An 18810-nucleotide genomic window follows, 5' to 3' on the forward strand; every position below is an offset into this window, starting at 1 on the left:
CTAAAAATCATATCTAAACTTAAGGGCAATTCACGATATGCAGTATATCTCCATGTTTTAAAAATGTTTTATCTAAATAAGCTTTGTTGCACAATTAAAGGTCAAATGCAAACAATCAGCAATAACCTAATGAATTCAGAGCTTGTTAAATTATATCTAGGCTGAATATAAGCCTTCCACAACCATACTATATACAGTGGGGAGAACAAGTATTTGATACACTGCCGATTCTGCAGGTTTTCCTACTTACAAAGCATGTAGAGGTCTGTAATTTTTTATCATAGGTACACTTCAACTGTGAGAGACGGAATCTAAAACAAAAATCCAGAAAATCACACTGTATGATTTTTAAGTAATTAATTAGCATTTTATTGCATGACATAAGTATTTCATACATCAGAAAAGCAGGACTTAATATTTGGTACAGAAACCTTTATTTGCAATTACAGAGATCATACGTTTCCTGTAGTTCTTGACCAGGTTTGCACACACTGCAGCAGGGATTTTGGCCCACTCCTCCATACAGACCTTCTCCAGATCCTTCAGGTTTCGGGGCTGTCGCTGGGCAATACGGACTTTCAGCTCCCTCCAAAGATTTTCTATTGGGTTCAGGTCTGGAGACTGGCTAGGCCACTCCAGGACCTTGAGATGCTTCTTACGGAGCCACTCCTTAGTTGCCCAGGCTGTGTGTTTCGGGTCGTTGTCATGCTGGAAGACCCAGCCACGACCCATCTTCAATGCTTTTACTGAGGGAAGGAGGTTGTTGGCCAAGATCTCGCGATACATGGCCCCATCCATCCTCCCTTCAATACGGTGCAGTCGTGCTGTCCCCTTTGCAGAAAAGCATCCCCAAAGAATGATGTTTCCACCTCCATGCTTCACGGTTGGGATGGTGTTCTTGGGGTTGTACTCATCCTTCTTTTTCCTCCAAACACGGCGAATGGAGTTTAGACCAAAAAGCTATATTTTTGTCTCTTCAGACCACATGACCTTCTCCCATTCCTCCTCTGGATCATCCAGATAGTCATTGGCAAACTTCAGAAGGGCCTGGACATGTGCTGGCTTGAGCAGGGGTACATTGCGTGCGCTGCAGGATTTTAATCCATGACGGCGTACTGTGTTACTAATGGTTTTCTTTGAGACTGTGGTCCCAGCTCTCTTCAAGTCATTGACCAGGTCCTGCCGTGTAGTTTTGGGCTGATCCCTCACCTTCCTCATGATCATTGATGCCCCACGAGGTGAGATCTTGCATGGAACCCCAGACCGAGGTTGATTGACCGTCATCTTGAACTTCTTCCATTTTCTAATAATTGCGCCAACAGTTGTTGCCTTCTCACCAAGCTGCTTGCCTATTGTCCTGTAGCCCATCCCAGCCTTGTGCAGGTCTACAATTTTATCCCTGATGTCCTTACACCCTCTCTGGTCTTGGCCATTGTGGAGAGGTTGGAGTCTGTTTGATTGAGTGTGTGGACAGGTGTCTTTTATGCAGGTAACGAGTTCAAACAGGTGCAGTTAATGCAGGTAATGAGTGGAGAACAGGAGGCCTTCTTAAAGGAAAACTAACAGGTCTGTGAGTGCCGGAATTCTTACTGGTTGGTAGGTGATCAAATACTTGTGTCATGCAATAAATTGCAAATTAATTACTTAAAAATCATACAATGTGATTTTCTGGATTTTTGTTTTAGATTCCGTCTCACAGTTGAAGTGTACCTATGATAACAATTACAGACCTCTACATGCTTTGTAAGTAGGAAAACCTGCAAAATCGTCAGTGTATCAAATACTTGTTCTCCCCACTGTACCTTGGCCATCCAGGATGGTTACTTACTACTAGTAGATACCTTGGCCATCCAGGATGGTTACTTACTACGAGCAGATACCTTGGCCATCTGCTGGATCCTATAGATCTCTGTAGATTCAACCACTTCACTGCTGGATCCTGTAGATCTCTGCACATTCTGATTGTCTCTCTTGTGATTGGTTAATCAGCAGAGCAGGACCGACCAACAGGAGCTGGCCACTGGAGGAGTGAAACACCGGGACCCTGAGCACTGATCAGGCATGACCATGGAGACAAACAGGTGTGTGTGTGTGTGTGTGTGTGTGTGTGTGTGTGTGTGTGTGTGTGTGTGTGTGTGTGTGTGTGTGTGTGTGTGTGTGTGTGTGTGTGTGTGTGTGTGTGTGTGTGTGTGTGTGCGTGCGTGCGTGTGCGTGCGTGTGCGCGAGTGTGCGCGAGTGTGTGCGAGTGTGTGTGCGAGTGTGTGTGTGTGGGTGCGAGTGCTGTGAAAGGGTATTTGCCCCCTTCCTGATTTCTTATTTTTTTGCACATTTGTCACAATTAAATGTTTCAGATCATCAAACAATTTTTAATATTACACAAAGATAACCCAAGTAAACACAAAATGCAGTTAAGTGAGGATTTTATTTATTAAGGGAAAAAAGCTATCCGGACCTTCATGGACCTATGTGAAAAAGTAATTGCCCCCTAAACCTAATAACTGGTTGTGCCAACATCAGCAGCAACAACTGCAATCAAGCGTTTGTGATAACTGGCAATGAGTCTTTCACATCGCTGTGGGGGAATTTTGGACCCTCTTCTTTGCAGAATTGTTTTAATTCAGCCATATTGGAAGGTTTTCGAGCATGAACCGCCTTTTTAAGGTCACGCCACAGCATCTCAATCGGATTCAAGTCCGGACTTTGACTAGGTCACTCCAAAACCTTCATTTTGTTTTTATTTAAGCCATTCAGAGGTGGACTTGCTGGTGTGTTTTGGATCATTGTCCTGCTGCAGAACCCAAGTGCACTTCAGCTTGAGGTGACGAATGGATGGCCGGACATTCTCCTTCAGGATTTTTTGGTAGAGAGCAGAATTTATGGTTCCATCAATCACAGCAAGTGGTCCAGGTCCTGAAGCAGCAAAGCAGCCCCAGAACATCACACTACCAGCACCACATTTGACTGTTGGTATGATGTTCTTTTTCAAATCAAATCAAATCAAATCAAATTGTATTTGTCACATACACATGGTTAGCAGATGTTAATGCGAGTGTAGCGAAATGCTTGTGCTTCTAGTTCCGACAATGCAGTAATAACCAACAAGTAATCTAACTAACAATTCCAAAACTACTGTCTTGTACACAGTGTGAGGGGATAAAGAATATGTACATAAGGATATATGAATGAGTGATGGTACAGAGCAGCATAGGCAGATACAGTAGATGGTATCGAGTACAGTATATACATATTAGATGAGTATGTAAACAAAGTGGCATAGTTAAAGTGGCTAGTGATACATGTATTACATAAGGATACAGTCGATGATATAGAGTACAGTATATACGTATGCATATGAGATGAATAATGTAGGGTAAGTAACATTATATAAGGTAGCATTGTTTAAAGTGGCTAGTGATATATTTACATCATTTCCCATCAATTCCCATTATTAAAGTGGCTGGAGTTGAGTCAGTGTCAGTGTCAGTGTGTTGGCAGCAGCCACTCAATGTTAGTGGTGGCTGTTTAACAGTCTGATGGCCTTGAGATAGAAGCTGTTTTTCAGTCTCTCAGTCCCAGCTTTGATGCACCTGTACTGACCTCGCCTTCTGGATGATAGCGGGGTGAACAGGCAGTGGCTCGGGTGGTTGATGTCCTTGATGATCTTTATGGCCTTCCTGTGACATCGGGTGGTGTAGGTGTCCTGGAGGGCAGGTAGTTTGCCCCCGGTGATGCGTTGTGCAGACCTCACTACCCTCTGGAGAGCCTTACGGTTGAGGGCGGAGCAGTTGCCGTACCAGGCGGTGATACAGCCCGCCAGGATGCTCTCGATTGTGCATCTGTAGAAGTTTGTGAGTGCTTTTGGTGACAAGCCGAATTTCTTCAGCCTCCTGAGGTTGAAATGCTGTGTTACTTTAACGCCAGATGTAATGGGACGCACACCCAAAGCCAAAGAGTCCCAAAGCCTTAGAAATGGCTTTGTAACCCTTTCCAGACTGATAGATGTCAATTACTTTGATTCTCATCTGTTCCTGAATTTCTTTGGATCGCGGCATGATGTCTTGCTTTTTGAGATCTTTTGGCCTACTTCACTTTGTCAGATAGGTTCTATTTAACTTCTTATGGGCAGGTGGGATAGTAGCGTCCCACCTGGCCAACATCCGGTGAAATTGCAGAGCGCGAATTTCAAATTACAGAAATATAAATATTTAACATTCATGAAAATACAAGTATTATACATCAAAATAAAGATTAACTTCTTGTTAATCCAGCCGCTGTGTCAGATTTCAAAAAGGCTTTACGGCGAAAGCACACCATGCGATTATCTGAGGACAGCGCCCCGCATCCAAAAACATGAAGAAAAAAAATCAACCAGGCAGATGCGACACGAAAGTCAGAAATAGCGATATAATAAATGCCTTACCTTCGAAGATCTTCTTCTGTTGGCACTCCAAAAGGTCCCAGTTACATCAAAAATGTTTGATAAAGTCCTTCCTTTTATCCATAAAAACTCAGTTTAGCTGGCGCACTTAATTCAATAATCTACCGGTTTCCCTCCTTCAAAATGCATACAAAATGAATCCCAGTGAATAAACGAATAATGAATAAATGATCAATTTTAAGACGGAGAATAGTATGTTCATTACCGGAGATAAATAACAAAACGCACTTTCACCCACGCGCATGGAAACACTACAGCCAGAATGGGAGCGACTTAGAAAAACCACAACTTCTAGCTCGTTTTTCAAAAAAAAACAGCCTGAAACTCTTTCTAAAGACTGTTGACATCTAGTGGAAGCCCTAGGAACTGCAATCTGGGAGGACTTCACCTCATAATAAACATGAAAGCCATTGGAAACAGTGGAAGGCTGAACATTATTTTATTTTTTATGGTTCTTCCTCTGGGTTTCGCCTGCCACATCAGTTCTGTTATACTCACAGACATCATTTTATATCCAAATCTACCAATTATATGCATATCCTAGCTTCTGGGCCTGGGTAACAGGCAGTTTACTCTGGGCCCGCTTTTCATCCGGACATGAAAATACTGCCCCCTACCCAAGAGAGGTTAAGTGATTTCTTGATTCAACAGGTCTGTCAGTAATCAGGCCTGGGTGTGGCTAGTGCATTTGAACTCAGCTTTCCAAAAAATGTGATTAACCACAGTAAATTCAATTACTTTGTCACATAGGGCCATGAAGGTTCGGATAGCTATTTTCCCTTAATTTGATTTATTATCACTTAACTGCATTTTTGTGTTTACTTGGGTTATCTTTGTGTAATATTAACATTTGTTTGATGATCTGAAACATGTAAGTGTGACAAATGTGCAAAAAAAATAAGAAATCAGGAAGGGGGCAAATACTTTTTCACAGCACTTTATATATACACACTACTTTTGACCGAGGCCCATAGAGAATCCCACGGGGAGTAGGACTCTGTTCTGTAGTAGTGCACTATATAGGGAATCCCACGGGGAGTAGGACTCTGTTCTGTAGTAGTGCACTATATAGGGAATCCCACGGGGAGTAGGACTCTGTTCTGTAGTAGTGCACTATAGAGGGAATCCCACGGGGAGTAGGACTCTGTTCTGTAGTAGTGCACTATATAGGGAATCCCACGAGGAGTAGGACTCTGTTCTGTAGTAGTGCACTATATAGGGAATCCCACAGGGAGTAGGACTCTGTTCTGTAGTAGTGCACTATATAGGGAATCCCACGGGGAGTAGGACTCTGTTCTGTAGTAGTGCACTATATAGGGAATCCCACGAGGAGTAGGACTCTGTTCTGTAGTAGTGCACTATATAGGGAATCCCACGGGGAGTAGGACTCTGTTCTGTAGTAGTGCACTATATAGGGAATCCCACAGGGAGTAGGACTCTGTTCTGTAGTAGTGCACTATATAGGGAATCCCACGGGGAGTAGGACTCTGTTCTGTAGTAGTGCACTATATAGGGAATCCCACGGGGAGTAGGACTCTGTTCTATAGTAGTGCACTATATAGGGAATCCCACGGGGAGTAGGACTCTGTTCTGTAGTAGTGCACTATATAGCGAATCCCACGGGGAGTAGGACTCTGTTCTGTAGTAGTGCACTATATAGCGAATCCCACGGGGAGTAGGACTCTGTTCTGTAGTAGTGCACTATATAGGGAATCCCACGGGGAGTAGGACTCTGTTCTGTAGTAGTGCACTATATAGGGAATCCCACGGGGAGTAGGACTCTGTTCTGTAGTAGTGCACTATATAGCGAATCCCACGGGGAGTAGGACTCTGTTCTGTAGTAGTGCACTATATAGGGAATCCCACAGGGAGTAGGACTCTGTTCTGTAGTAGTGCACTATATAGGGAATCCCACAGGGAGTAGGACTCTGTTCTGTAGTAGTGCACTATATAGCGAATCCCACGGGGAGTAGGACTCTGTTCTGTAGTAGTGCACTATATAGGGAATCCCACGGGGAGTAGGACTCTGTTCTGTAGTAGTGCACTATATAGGGAATCCCACGGGGAGTAGGACTCTGTTCTGTAGTAGTGCACTATATAGGGAATCCCACGGGGAGTAGGACTCTGTTCTGTAGTAGTGCACTATATAGGGAATCCCACAGGGAGTAGGACTCTGTTCTGTAGTAGTGCACTATATAGCGAATCCCACGGGGAGTAGGACTCTGTTCTGTAGTAGTGCACTATATAGGGAATCCCATGGGGAGTAGGACTCTGTTCTGTAGTAGTGCACTATATAGGGAATCCCACGGGGAGTAGGACTCTGTTCTGTAGTAGTGCACTATATAGGGAATCCCATGGGGCCCTGGTCTAAAGTAATGCATTATATAGGTAATAGGGCTCTGGTCTAAAGTAGTGCATTATATAGGGAGTAGGACTCTGGTCTATAGTAGTGCACTAGATAGGGAATAGGGCTCTGGTCTATAAGTATTACACTAGATAGGGAGTAGGACTCTGTTCTGTAGTAGTGCACTATATAGGGAATCCCACGGGGAGTAGGACTCTGTTCTGTAGTAGTGCACTATATAGGGAATCCCACGGGGAGTAGGACTCTGTTCTGTAGTAGTGCACTATATAGGGAATCCCACGGGGAGTAGGACTCTGTTCTGTAGTAGTGCACTATATAGGGAATCCCACAGGGAGTAGGACTCTGTTCTGTAGTAGTGCACTATATAGGGAATCCCACGGGGAGTAGGACTCTGTTCTGTAGTAGTGCACTATATAGCGAATCCCACGGGGAGTAGGACTCTGTTCTGTAGTAGTGCACTATATAGGGAATCCCATGGGGAGTAGGACTCTGTTCTGTAGTAGTGCACTATATAGGGAATCCCACGGGGAGTAGGACTCTGTTCTGTAGTAGTGCACTATATAGGGAATCCCACAGGGAGTAGGACTCTGTTCTGTAGTAGTGCACTATATAGGGAATCCCATGGGGAGTAGGACTCTGTTCTGTAGTAGTGCACTATATAGGGAATCCCACAGGGAGTAGGACTCTGTTCTGTAGTAGTGCACTATATAGCGAATCCCACGGGGAGTAGGACTCTGTTCTGTAGTAGTGCACTATATAGGGAATCCCACGGGGAGTAGGACTCTGTTCTGTAGTAGTGCACTATATAGGGAATCCCACAGGGAGTAGGACTCTGTTCTGTAGTAGTGCACTATATAGGGAATCCCATGGGGAGTAGGACTCTGTTCTGTAGTAGTGCACTATATAGGGAATCCCACGGGGAGTAGGACTCTGTTCTGTAGTAGTGCACTATATAGGGAATCCCACGGGGAGTAGGACTCTGTTCTGTAGTATTGCACTATATAGGGAATCCCACAGGGAGTAGGACTCTGTTCTGTAGTAGTGCACTATATAGGGAATCCCACGGGGAGTAGGACTCTGTTCTGTAGTAGTGCACTATATAGGGAATCCCACAGGGAGTAGGACTCTGTTCTGTAGTAGTGCACTATATAGGGAATCCCACGGGGAGTAGGACTCTGTTCTGTAGTAGTGCACTATATAGGGAATCCCACAGGGAGTAGGACTCTGTTCTGTAGTAGTGCACTATATAGCGAATCCCACGGGGAGTAGGACTCTGTTCTGTAGTAGTGCACTATATAGGGAATCCCATGGGGAGTAGGACTCTGTTCTGTAGTAGTGCACTATATAGGGAATCCCACAGGGAGTAGGACTCTGTTCTATAGTAGTGCACTATATAGGGAATCCCACAGGGAGTAGGACTCTGTTCTGTAGTAGTGCACTATATAGGGAATCCCACGAGGAGTAGGACTCTGTTCTGTAGTAGTGCACTATATAGCGAATCCCACGGGGAGTAGGACTCTGTTCTGTAGTAGTGCACTATATAGGGAATCCCACGGGGAGTAGGACTCTGTTCTGTAGTAGTGCACTATAGAGGGAATCCCACGAGGAGTAGGACTCTGTTCTGTAGTAGTGCACTATATAGGGAATCCCACGGGGAGTAGGACTCTGTTCTGTAGTAGTGCACTATATAGGGAATCCCACGGGGAGTAGGACTCTGTTCTGTAGTAGTGCACTATATAGGGAATCCCACGAGGAGTAGGACTCTGTTCTGTAGTAGTGCACTATATAGGGAATCCCACGGGGAGTAGGACTCTGTTCTGTAGTAGTGCACTATATAGGGAATCCCACGGGGAGTAGGACTCTGTTCTGTAGTAGTGCACTATATAGGGAATCCCACGGGGAGTAGGACTCTGTTCTGTAGTAGTGCACTATATAGGGAATCCCACGGGGAGTAGGACTCTGTTCTGTAGTAGTGCACTATATAGGGAATCCCACGGGGAGTAGGACTCTGTTCTGTAGTAGTGCACTATATAGCGAATCCCACGGGGAGTAGGACTCTGTTCTGTAGTAGTGCACTATATAGGGAATCCCACGAGGAGTAGGACTCTGTTCTGTAGTAGTGCACTATATAGGGAATCCCACGAGGAGTAGGACTCTGTTCTGTAGTAGTGCACTATATAGGGAATCCCACGGGGAGTAGGACTCTGTTCTGTAGTAGTGCACTATATAGGGAATCCCACGGGGAGTAGGACTCTGTTCTGTAGTAGTGCACTATATAGGGAATCCCACGAGGAGTAGGACTCTGTTCTGTAGTAGTGCACTATATAGGGAATCCCACGAGGAGTAGGACTCTGTTCTGTAGTAGTGCACTATATAGGGAATCCCACGGGGAGTAGGACTCTGTTCTGTAGTAGTGCACTATATAGCGAATCCCACGGGGAGTAGGACTCTGTTCTGTAGTAGTGCACTATATAGGGAATCCCACGAGGAGTAGGACTCTGTTCTGTAGTAGTGCACTATATAGCGAATCCCACGGGGAGTAGGACTCTGTTCTGTAGTAGTGCACTATATAGGGAATCCCACAGGGAGTAGGACTCTGTTCTGTAGTAGTGCACTATATAGGGAATCCCACAGGGAGTAGGACTCTGTTCTGTAGTAGTGCACTATATAGGGAATCCCACGGGGAGTAGGACTCTGTTCTGTAGTAGTGCACTATATAGGGAATCCCACGGGGAGTAGGACTCTGTTCTGTAGTAGTGCACTATATAGGGAATCCCACAGGGAGTAGGACTCTGTTCTGTAGTAGTGCACTATATAGGGAATCCCATGGGGCCCTGGTCTAAAGTAATGCATTATATAGGTAATAGGGCTCTGGTCTAAAGTAGTGCATTATATAGCGAGTAGGACTCTGGTCTATAGTAGTGCACTAGATAGGGAATAAGGCTCTGGTCTATAGTTGTGCACTAGATAGGGAATAGGGCTCTGGTCTATAGTAGTGCACTAGATAGGGAATAGGGCTCTGGTCTATAGTAGTGCACTAGATAGGGAAAAGATGCCATTTGGGATGCATTCCTCGTCTTCATCATCTTTGTCGTAGTAATATATATTTTTCCCGGGCGATTAGCGGGAGATTGTCTCGGCACCACCACCACTGAATCACACAGTCACTTGGTAATCCAGACTGTAGGCTATTGGAGGAAGAATTTGCATTGCTGTTTAAATATGTATCTAGTTAACGTTGTTAGGGTTTTAATGTCAATCATAACCACTATTAACACACCGCTCAAGGCTGGGAGGTCGCCCTGAGTGACAATGGTTTGGAGAGAGGAGGAGAGGGGAGGAGGAGAGGGGAGGAGAGGGGAGGTCGCCCTGAGTGACAATGGTTTGGAGAGGGGAGGAGAGGGGAGGAGGAGAGGGGAGGAGAGGGGAGGTCGCCCTGAGTGACAATGGTTTGGAGAGGGGAGGAGAGGGGAGGGGAGGGGGAGAGAGGAGGTCGCCCTGAGTGACAATGGTTTGGAGAGGGGAGGTCGACCTGAGTGACAATGGTTAATGGTTTGGAGAGGGGAGGTCGACCTGACTGACAATGGTTTGGAGAGGGGAGGTCGACCTGAGTGACAATGGTTAATGGTTTGGAGAGGGGAGGTCGACCTGAGTGACAATGGTTTGGAGAGGGGAGGTCGACCTGAGTGACAATGGTTTGGAGAGAGGAGGAGAGGGGAGGGGAGGTCGACCTGAGTGACAATGGTTTGGAGAGGGGAGGTCGCCCTGAGTGACAATGGTTTGGAGAGGGCAGGAGAGGGGAGGAGGAGAGGGGAGGAGAGGGGAGGGGAGGGGGAGAGAGGAGGTCGCCCTGAGTGACAATGGTTTGGAGAGGGGAGGAGAGGGAAGTCCAAATTCAAGATTTAGCTGGTCTGTATGATTGAGGCCTACTGATTGTGTGTGTGTGTGTGTGTGTGTGTGTGTGTGTGTGTGTGTGTGTGTGTGTGTGTGTGTGTGTGTGTGTGTGTGTGTGTGTGTGTGTGTGTGTGTGTGTGTGTGTGTGTGTGTGTGTGTGTGTGTGTGTGTGTGGTGGGTTGGTTTGTTCTATCTATTGAGATGTTCGAGTAGGTCATGTTGATTATTACATCAAAGGTTGTACATGATTTTGATCAGTAAAATAATTCATGTAACTTTCCCCAAATTACAATGTTTTCTAGAAATACCAGCTACAGGTTACCCAGAGGGTCTTCTAACCAGGACGTATGGAAAACCTGGGAATGTTGGGAATTGTACAACCTTAATAAACCTATAGCTGAAGCACTGAATGGACTGACCCTGGACGTCGCATGAATGTGATCAGTTTGAGTAGACCTTCAAGTAAACCTGCCTCTTTCCTTCTCTTTCTTTCCCCCTCTTTCTCCCCCCTCTTTCTTTACCCCTCTTTCTCTCCCCCTCTTTCTTTACCCCTCTTTCTCCCCCCTCTTTCTTTACCCCTCTTTCTCTCCCCCTCTTTCTTTACCCCTCTTTCTCTCCCCCTCTTTCTCTCCCCCTCTTTCTTTACCCCTCTTTCTCCCCCCTCTTTCTCTCCTCCTCTTTCTCTCCCCCTCTTTCTTTACCCCTCTTTCTACCCCCTCTTTCTTTAACCCTCTTACTCCCCCCTCTTTCTTTACCCCTCTTTCTCCCCCCTCTTTCTCCACCCTATTCCTTTACCCTCTTTCTCTCCCCCTCTTTCTTTACCCCTCTTTCTACCCCCTCTTTCTTTACCCCTCTTTCTCCCCCCTCTTTCTTTACCCCTCTTTCTCCCCCCTCTTTCTCACCCCTATTTCTTTACCCTGCTTTCTCCCCCCTATTCCTTTACCCTCTTTCTCCCCCCCTATTTCTCCCCCCTCTTTCTCCCCCCTCTTTCTTTACCCCTCTTTCTATACCCCTATTTCTCCCCCCTTTTTCTCCCCCCTCTTTCTTTACCCTCTTTCTCCCCCCTATTTCTTTACCCTCTTTCTCCCCCCTCTTTCTTTACCCCTCTTTCTATACCCCTCATTCTTCCCCCCTCTTTCTTTCCCCAACTCAGGTGAACAAAGACGCAGGGAAGCTGAAAGTGGTTCATTTTGGTCTTGTTTGAAAACAGCCTTTGACCATTTCTTTTTCGACTGTAAACTCCATCTTTTTTAATGGATTTTTTTAAATCAAATGTATTCTGTAAATATATCTGATAACTGATCTAGCTCTATTCTGAAATGTTGATGCATGATTAGCCTAAGAATTATGAATTTAAGTCTAAGTCAAATGTGAATAATTATGCTAATGTCTTGCTAGTAGGTTTTATTTTAACAGAATGTTGTATATGCTATATAGGCCTAGCCCTGTCCAGCCCCATCTCAGTTCTCTCACAACCAGCCCTCCTGCTGAAAAATTGTGTTTTACATTTTCTGCCCGTTTAATTGAATTGTTCTTTAATCCCAGCCTCGTTTAAAACAGTGCAGTAATTAGGCTTTTTTTTTTTTTTCATGATTGACCCTGGTCACCTTTTACAGTATTCTAATACAAAGCTGTAAACTAGCCTATTGTATTGCTGTATTAAAGAGGTTTTGTATCTTGTGTGTATGGCTTTTAGGCCTGTCCCTTGTATTTGTTGCACACTAAAATATGTCAAACCCACTATCATTAGGCATGCTGAGGCAGTGAATGTTTGGTCTCTCTATAGTTTATCAGATGATGTGGCCTACAGTATTGTACTGTGTACCGTGTAGGCTACTGTGTGTATTTGTCGAGATTACGGACTGCCGACGGTTTTTATTCATGAACGGAAGCCAATATAACAAGCGATTTTTAAGCGGTGAGCACGGGCAGCAGCACTGCGCGCCGAACGGAGCAGCTCGAGCCCCTTTCCTGAACAGCAGCCACGGCCTTGTCACGAGCTGTCGACGCGCTGCGCTCGGGACTAATCTGACAGCACCGCGCAGACCCTAATCCGCCACTGTATTCTAATCTATTTACTCTGCATTCTAAGAGGATTTGCTTCTCAAAAATATATACAACAACGAATCCGAGGCTGGAAAGTATGGTGAAATGGACAGAACAGATCAGTCAGTCAGGATGGGTTGGTTTCTGTGTTTTCTTTCTATGCGTCGTTTTGTTAGATTTCCAAAAATAATAATCATTGTATGTTTTTTTCAATCGTCAATCGTTTTGGGAGCGAGATTGGTTAAAAATAATTACGTTTCTGTCTGGTGATACAAGGCTAATACTTGTCTTATGTAAACAGAAATGGTTCTGTTTTGTTCAGTGATACTCAAGAGAGAAGCAGTGTGGATAAGTGATATGTCATTGGTTTTATCTCCTGATATATGTCACTTTCAAACAACTACTGCAGCCTAATATCACATCATTCAATGACTTGACATCTGAAAATAAAACCTACAAAACCTGTAATAAAAGTAATTGGGTTACAGTTGATATCTGTTTTTAGATGTCTGCTGTGGGCCTTTAGGTGTCGGCTAGGACTACAAATACCTCAATCATCTCAGATTACACCTGGTCCTGGGCTAAAACCCGTTGTAGAGAATCTACAAGTTTTATAGTCCAGGACTCGGTTTGATCTGTGTCTGGGGAAGCCGTCTGCTCAACTTTATTAATACACTGCTCAAAAAAATAAAGGGAACACTTAAACAACGCAATGTTAACTCCAAGTCAATCACACTTCTGTGAAGTCAAACTGATTTCCATTGATAATTTTTGTGTGATTTTGTTGTCAGCACATTCAACTATGTAAAGAAAAAAGTATTTAATAAGAATATTTCATTCATTCAGATCTAGGATGTGTTATTTTAGGGTTCCCTTTATTTTTTTTGGAGCAGTGTATATACACAGTTTTGATTAGAACCAAACAACAAATGTCTCTCCTGTTGGGAAACCTCTGGCCCCTGTGACCAGACAGGTCTAACGTTAAGAACACAGCCTCCAGCACACACACGTCTACGTTGTCAGCATAGGTTTAGCTTCCGCCCTTTGACCTCGCCTCTATCTCTCCCCACTACCATCCTCTCTAATCTGTCCAATAAAAATAAGAAAATATTTGCAAATGTATATATTTATGTCGACTGCGGGTATGTCGACAATGTGTCTTTTAAAGGCCTTGCGATGCGTTCGCGGGGATCTCTATTCGCGGTACACGCGATGCGCGTGTCGGCTCAACCGGATTGTCGACAACCCGTAGTCCGGTTGAATCCCGGCGTAAATCTGTGTCCAGGAAACCGCCCTTCAAGTGTAGTAATAACTATATTGAGTCGGCCTTTAATAGACTCCAGACACCTGAGATGGCTGGAAGAGATGAGCCTATTAGGACTGTGCTATTACTATAGTGGTGGGGGCGTGGTGTAGTGGGGGAGCGGCCTTGTTAGCGGTTGTAAATTAAGCTAGCCTCCAGCGTGTGTGTCTTACCCACCCATCATTATCCGTTATCATCCACGTTATCTTGTGCAACAGCTACTCTGTGGGGTTTTAATGTCACGTAACACAAGTACAGTGAAGTGTATTTCTTACAAGCTCTAAACCCAACAATGCAGTAATCAATATCAATGTAGTAATATTGTCTCTCTGTCTGTCTCTCTCTCTGTCCCTCTGTCTCTGTCTGTCTCTCTCTGTCCCTCTGTCTTTCGTGTCTGTTTCGCTGTCCCTCTGTCTGTCTCTCTCTGTGTCTCTGTCTGTCTCTCTCTGTCCCTCTGTTTCTCGTGTCTATTTCTCTGTCCCTCTGTTTCTCTCTGTCTCTCTCTCTGTGTCTCTGTCTGTCTCTCTGTCTGTCTCTCTGGCTGTCTCTCTGGCTGTCTCTCTGGCTGTCTCTCGTGTCTGTTTCTGTGTCCCTCTGTCTCTCTCTGTCTGTCTCTCTCTGTGTCTCTGTCTGTCTCTCTCTGTCTCTCTGGCTGTCTCTCGTGTCTGTTTCTCTGTCCCTCTGTCTCTGTCTGTCTCTCTCTGTCCCTCTGTCTGTCTCTCTCTGTGTCTCTGTCTGTGTCTCTGTCTGTCTTTCTGGCTGTCTCGTAGCCTAGCCTATAGCCTTCTATATCAGATGTAATAATAGTCCATGACGGATGTGTTGGTGTTGGGTACATTTTCCATCCTTTTGTTTCCCCCAATCAACCCTTGTCAGATCAGTGATGACCTCAAAGAAGGAAAGAAGCCCTCCATGCACAGTATTAGAACTGGGCCATCCAAGTCACCTTGAGGGGAGCCGGGGTCATGAGAGGAGCCTAGGAGCCGGGGCCTTGAGGGGAGCCGGGGTCATGAGAGGAGCCTAGGAGCCGGGGCCTTGAGGGGAGCCGGGGTCATGAGAGGAGCCGGGGCCTTGAGGGGAGCCGGGGTCATGAGAGGAGCCGGGGCCTTGAGGGGAGCCGGGGCCTTGAGAGGAGCCTAGGAGCTGGGGCCTTGAGAGGAGCCTAGGAGCCGGGGCCTTGAGGGGAACCAGGGCCTTGAGGGGAGCCGGGGCCTTGAGGGGAGCCTAGGAGCCCGGGGTCTTGAGGGGAGCCGGGGCCTTGAGGGGAGCCGGGGCCTTGAGAGGAGTCTGGGTCTTGAGGGGAGCCGGGGCCATGAGGGGAGCCAATGCACTCCCTGGGTTGTCATGGGGATGAGTAAGCTGCTTTCAGCTAGGGAGGAAGTTCCTTTTTCTCTGGGGCTTGGAGGCTTTCTCTGGGGCTTGGAGGCTTTCTCTGGGGCTTGGAGGCTTTCTCTGGGGCTTGGAGGCTTTCTCTGGGGCTTGGAGGCTTTCTCTGGGGCTTGGACGGACCTGACCATCACATAACAGGAGAAAAAGTGTTTCATCCTTTTATTGCGGTTTTGAAGTGTAACATTAAAGAGGTCTTGTGCTGCTCACCGCTGTTGAAAGTGTCTGTTTATGATTAGTATCAAATCAGGTAAAAAATGTTGATGACATTCGAAAGTCAAACATAGTTTGTAATTTAGAAAAATACTCACAATCTCAGAGGGGGAAAAGTGTCTTGCTGGCTGACTGTGCAAAACGGGTCTCGAAAAAGCTGCCCTGCCACCTCTTGCAACACCACCAATTATCAATTGGAATGTAAAACGTTTGATTCTTGTACCAGTCACAGACATAATTGATGCATAAAACAAAACCAAAATACCTGACGAACAAAACCCAAGTCTGCCCGACAGGACGGCCTCGTATCACAAAGCACCATTGAAACTAGAGCCGTCACTCCTGACTACACCATGTCGGTACAGGGTCATGTTCATTCGGCCCCAAACGGGGGAAAAAACAGACAAGCAGGGAGGGACTACTTTGGACTTGTCCAATAAGAAATGTGAATTATCCATTTGCGAAACGCTTTGCTACGTTGTGCACTAATGAACACGACCCCGTTAAACTCTGTTTAACCTCTTCCTCAGGTAAGTATCCTCCCAGGCCCCGGCCCCGTGCCGTCTCGCTCCTCAGACCGACCTATCAACACGTGAAGATGCTGACGTCTGGCGACGCTAGACAGCCAATGAAAAACCAGGTTGGATGAGAAAAGGAGGAGGAGAATTGTCCCAGCATGCAGGTTGTGCTATCGGTCCATCTCAGGGAAGGCCCACTGGATCTCTCTCTCATACACATAATATCTCCGGCTTGTCAGATCTCCCACACTCACTGATATAAATCACATTCACGTATGCCAAAACAACAACAACAAAAAGGTCCAGAACAGTTCATTTCCTGGATAGGATAGTTGGAAAAACGTCAACAGGTATTTGAGCCTATCCAGGGGATATGCTTCCAATGGCACCCTTTGCCCTATATAGTGCACTACTACTGTATATGGACCCTGGTTAAAAGTAGGGCATAGGATGAAATTTGGAACGCGGACCAGGCTCACTCAGGCAGAAAGTAGCTAGGCCATAGGGTCAGTTCACCCTGAGGGATACGGTGACCTGGCGATCCAGGGAGCCAGAGGAGGACATCTCCAACTCACATGGACCCTGTTCTTGACTCAATACGGGCCATGTGATGTCATGCCCACTGACACCGTCTGAGGCTGTTGATCCCAGTCATTAATATAAATGGTGTGAAGGGGCGGGATTTAATGACTGACCAGTGGATTGACTTTGTTGCTCTCAGAGACACAGTTTAGTTTTGTATATGACTCTGGTTGTTCTTTACAGACTATCATCTAGACAATTAGATGTAGAAAAATGTTTTCAAATGAGCTTGGATGGTTCTGACAACATGAAAAGGTCACTTTGGAAGGAATAAAGTTTGTGATAAGTTTATAGGAGTGATCGTAAAGTCATACACTGTACACATTACAGGCCCTGGTGCTAACATGGTAGAGAATCCTAATTGGGTACACATTGTGTTCACGTTTTCAGACAGCAGTAGACGATTAAAAGACTCATTGAGAACTGATTGTGATCAGATCTTCCATGTGTAAACTGACAAGATCAGGACGACGGACGCATGTTAGTGGCAGGTATAAACGTGACTAGAGATGGATAGACGGCTAAGCGCTAGAGTTGATCTGTAACGCGAAAGAGCCCCGTTAAAGCACGACACTTAAAGGCAATGTTCCCGCGTTAGCGGAGACTGCATTTACAGTAAACGCTGCATATATCCGCCCAATCGGAAATTACCTTTAAATTTCTATTGCAATCTGTAACACTTCAGAGATGCAGACTGAGTAGAGCCCCTTAAGGTCATTTTTCGATTGCAACATGTTTAGCGTTTATCGTGAATGTGGAAACATTGCCTTTAAGAGGGGCATAGTTGAAAATGGACAATGAGATTTAATCTAGCCCTAAGGTTTGACCTTTACACCTAAAAGGCCATGGCAAAACAAAATGTGTGCTGACCCATTGGCTGTGGCCTGCAAGTTCCTGCTCACCTCTCTTAGGTTCCAACTGGTGTCGCTACATTGAGCTTTTAGTAGTAATATATTGATTATGCAGAGAAAATACAGCAATTTAGGCTGCGTTTACACTGGTAGCCCGAATCTGATATTTTGCCACTAATTGGTCTTTTGACCATTCAGATCAGATTTATTTTGACAATAATAGGGCAAATATATCAGAATTTTCCTGCCTGTGTAAACACAGTTGAAATAATCCCTTACAGAGCGTCTCTTTAAGGCTGCGTTTACACAGGCAGCCAAATATTATACTCTTTTGACCAATCACAAGTCCTTTCACGTCAGATCATTTTTGAGCTGCTATGATTGGTCAAAAGATCAATTAGTTGGGGTAAAAGATCAGAATTGGGCTGCCTGCTTAAAAGCAGCTTTATTGCAGCTTTGAGACTTTGAAAAGACCGGTGTTTTGTATAAGCAATGCGAGTAGCCAAGCCTGCACGCATTATCTACCTGACATAAATTAGAATTAACAGGATTTGAAAAGCCATTCAAGATTATTCCTTTGATGCAATTAAAATGGCAACATTCACTAAATCATGCCTCGTTTTCTGTATGAAACTGTACATGCTATTCTATTGCCGTATCGGAAGTTGTGTAACTAACATACGCTGTCATTGCCAACATGTGCAAAGCCAATTATCCTAGTCATATTTTACAGTATTTATTTTTATTATGTAGCATGTATATGTCTGAACGAAAAGGACTTTATTTTTATTTCATGGGTGGATGTTTAAAACAAAACGGATTCAAGCTAATCCAGTCCTTTATCCCTTGCGTGATTAGTTTATACAGAAGTAATGGACAACACAGGATAGATAGTGAGAGAGTATGGAATATGCGAGTTTACACCGAATAGGGCAACACATTACATAATCAACTTTTTACATAATTAGAGAAATCTTTTGAATTAATAAGTCCCAGCAGTATTTTAAAAACAAAATGGTAGCCTTATGTTTATTAATCGTCTAAATATAGGAGACATAGGCAACTATTTATTTAACGAAATTATAAAGTAAGGGACCATGAAATGGACCGTTCTGAAAAATGTTTTAGATCGAATGTTCCACCTGACCTATGCGTCAAACCAATTCCGTTGTGCCAAATCCAATTTCTAATTCTCAAGTCCTGGTCGTGTTTGT

The 18810-nt window shown here is 45.0% G+C and overlaps 1 protein-coding gene across 5 annotated transcripts in view; it reads left to right on the top strand.

Moving 5' to 3' along the window:
* Nucleotides 1–12379, top strand: part of LOC110505954 (WD repeat-containing and planar cell polarity effector protein fritz homolog) — a 195046-nt gene extending 182667 nt beyond the window's left edge. For 2 of the 5 annotated variants that reach the window (XM_090184047.1, XM_090184059.1), the window contains 2 exons: nt 1993–2081; nt 11851–12379. In XM_090184047.1, the coding sequence (XP_090040173.1) occupies nt 1993–2048 (56 nt within the window). In that variant the 3' untranslated portion in view covers nt 2049–2081; nt 11851–12379. Of the gene's footprint in view, nt 1–1989; nt 2082–10999 lie in introns of all 5 variants that reach the window. The other 3 variants (XM_090184051.1, XM_090184040.1, XM_090184041.1) reach the window with 3 other exon arrangements.
* Nucleotides 12380–18810: the final 6431 nt, after the last annotated feature.

This window comes from Oncorhynchus mykiss, chromosome 1 (genome assembly GCF_057628025.1).
Source record: "Oncorhynchus mykiss isolate SJ-2025 chromosome 1, ASM5762802v1, whole genome shotgun sequence".
Classification (NCBI taxonomy): domain Eukaryota; kingdom Metazoa; phylum Chordata; class Actinopteri; order Salmoniformes; family Salmonidae; genus Oncorhynchus; species Oncorhynchus mykiss.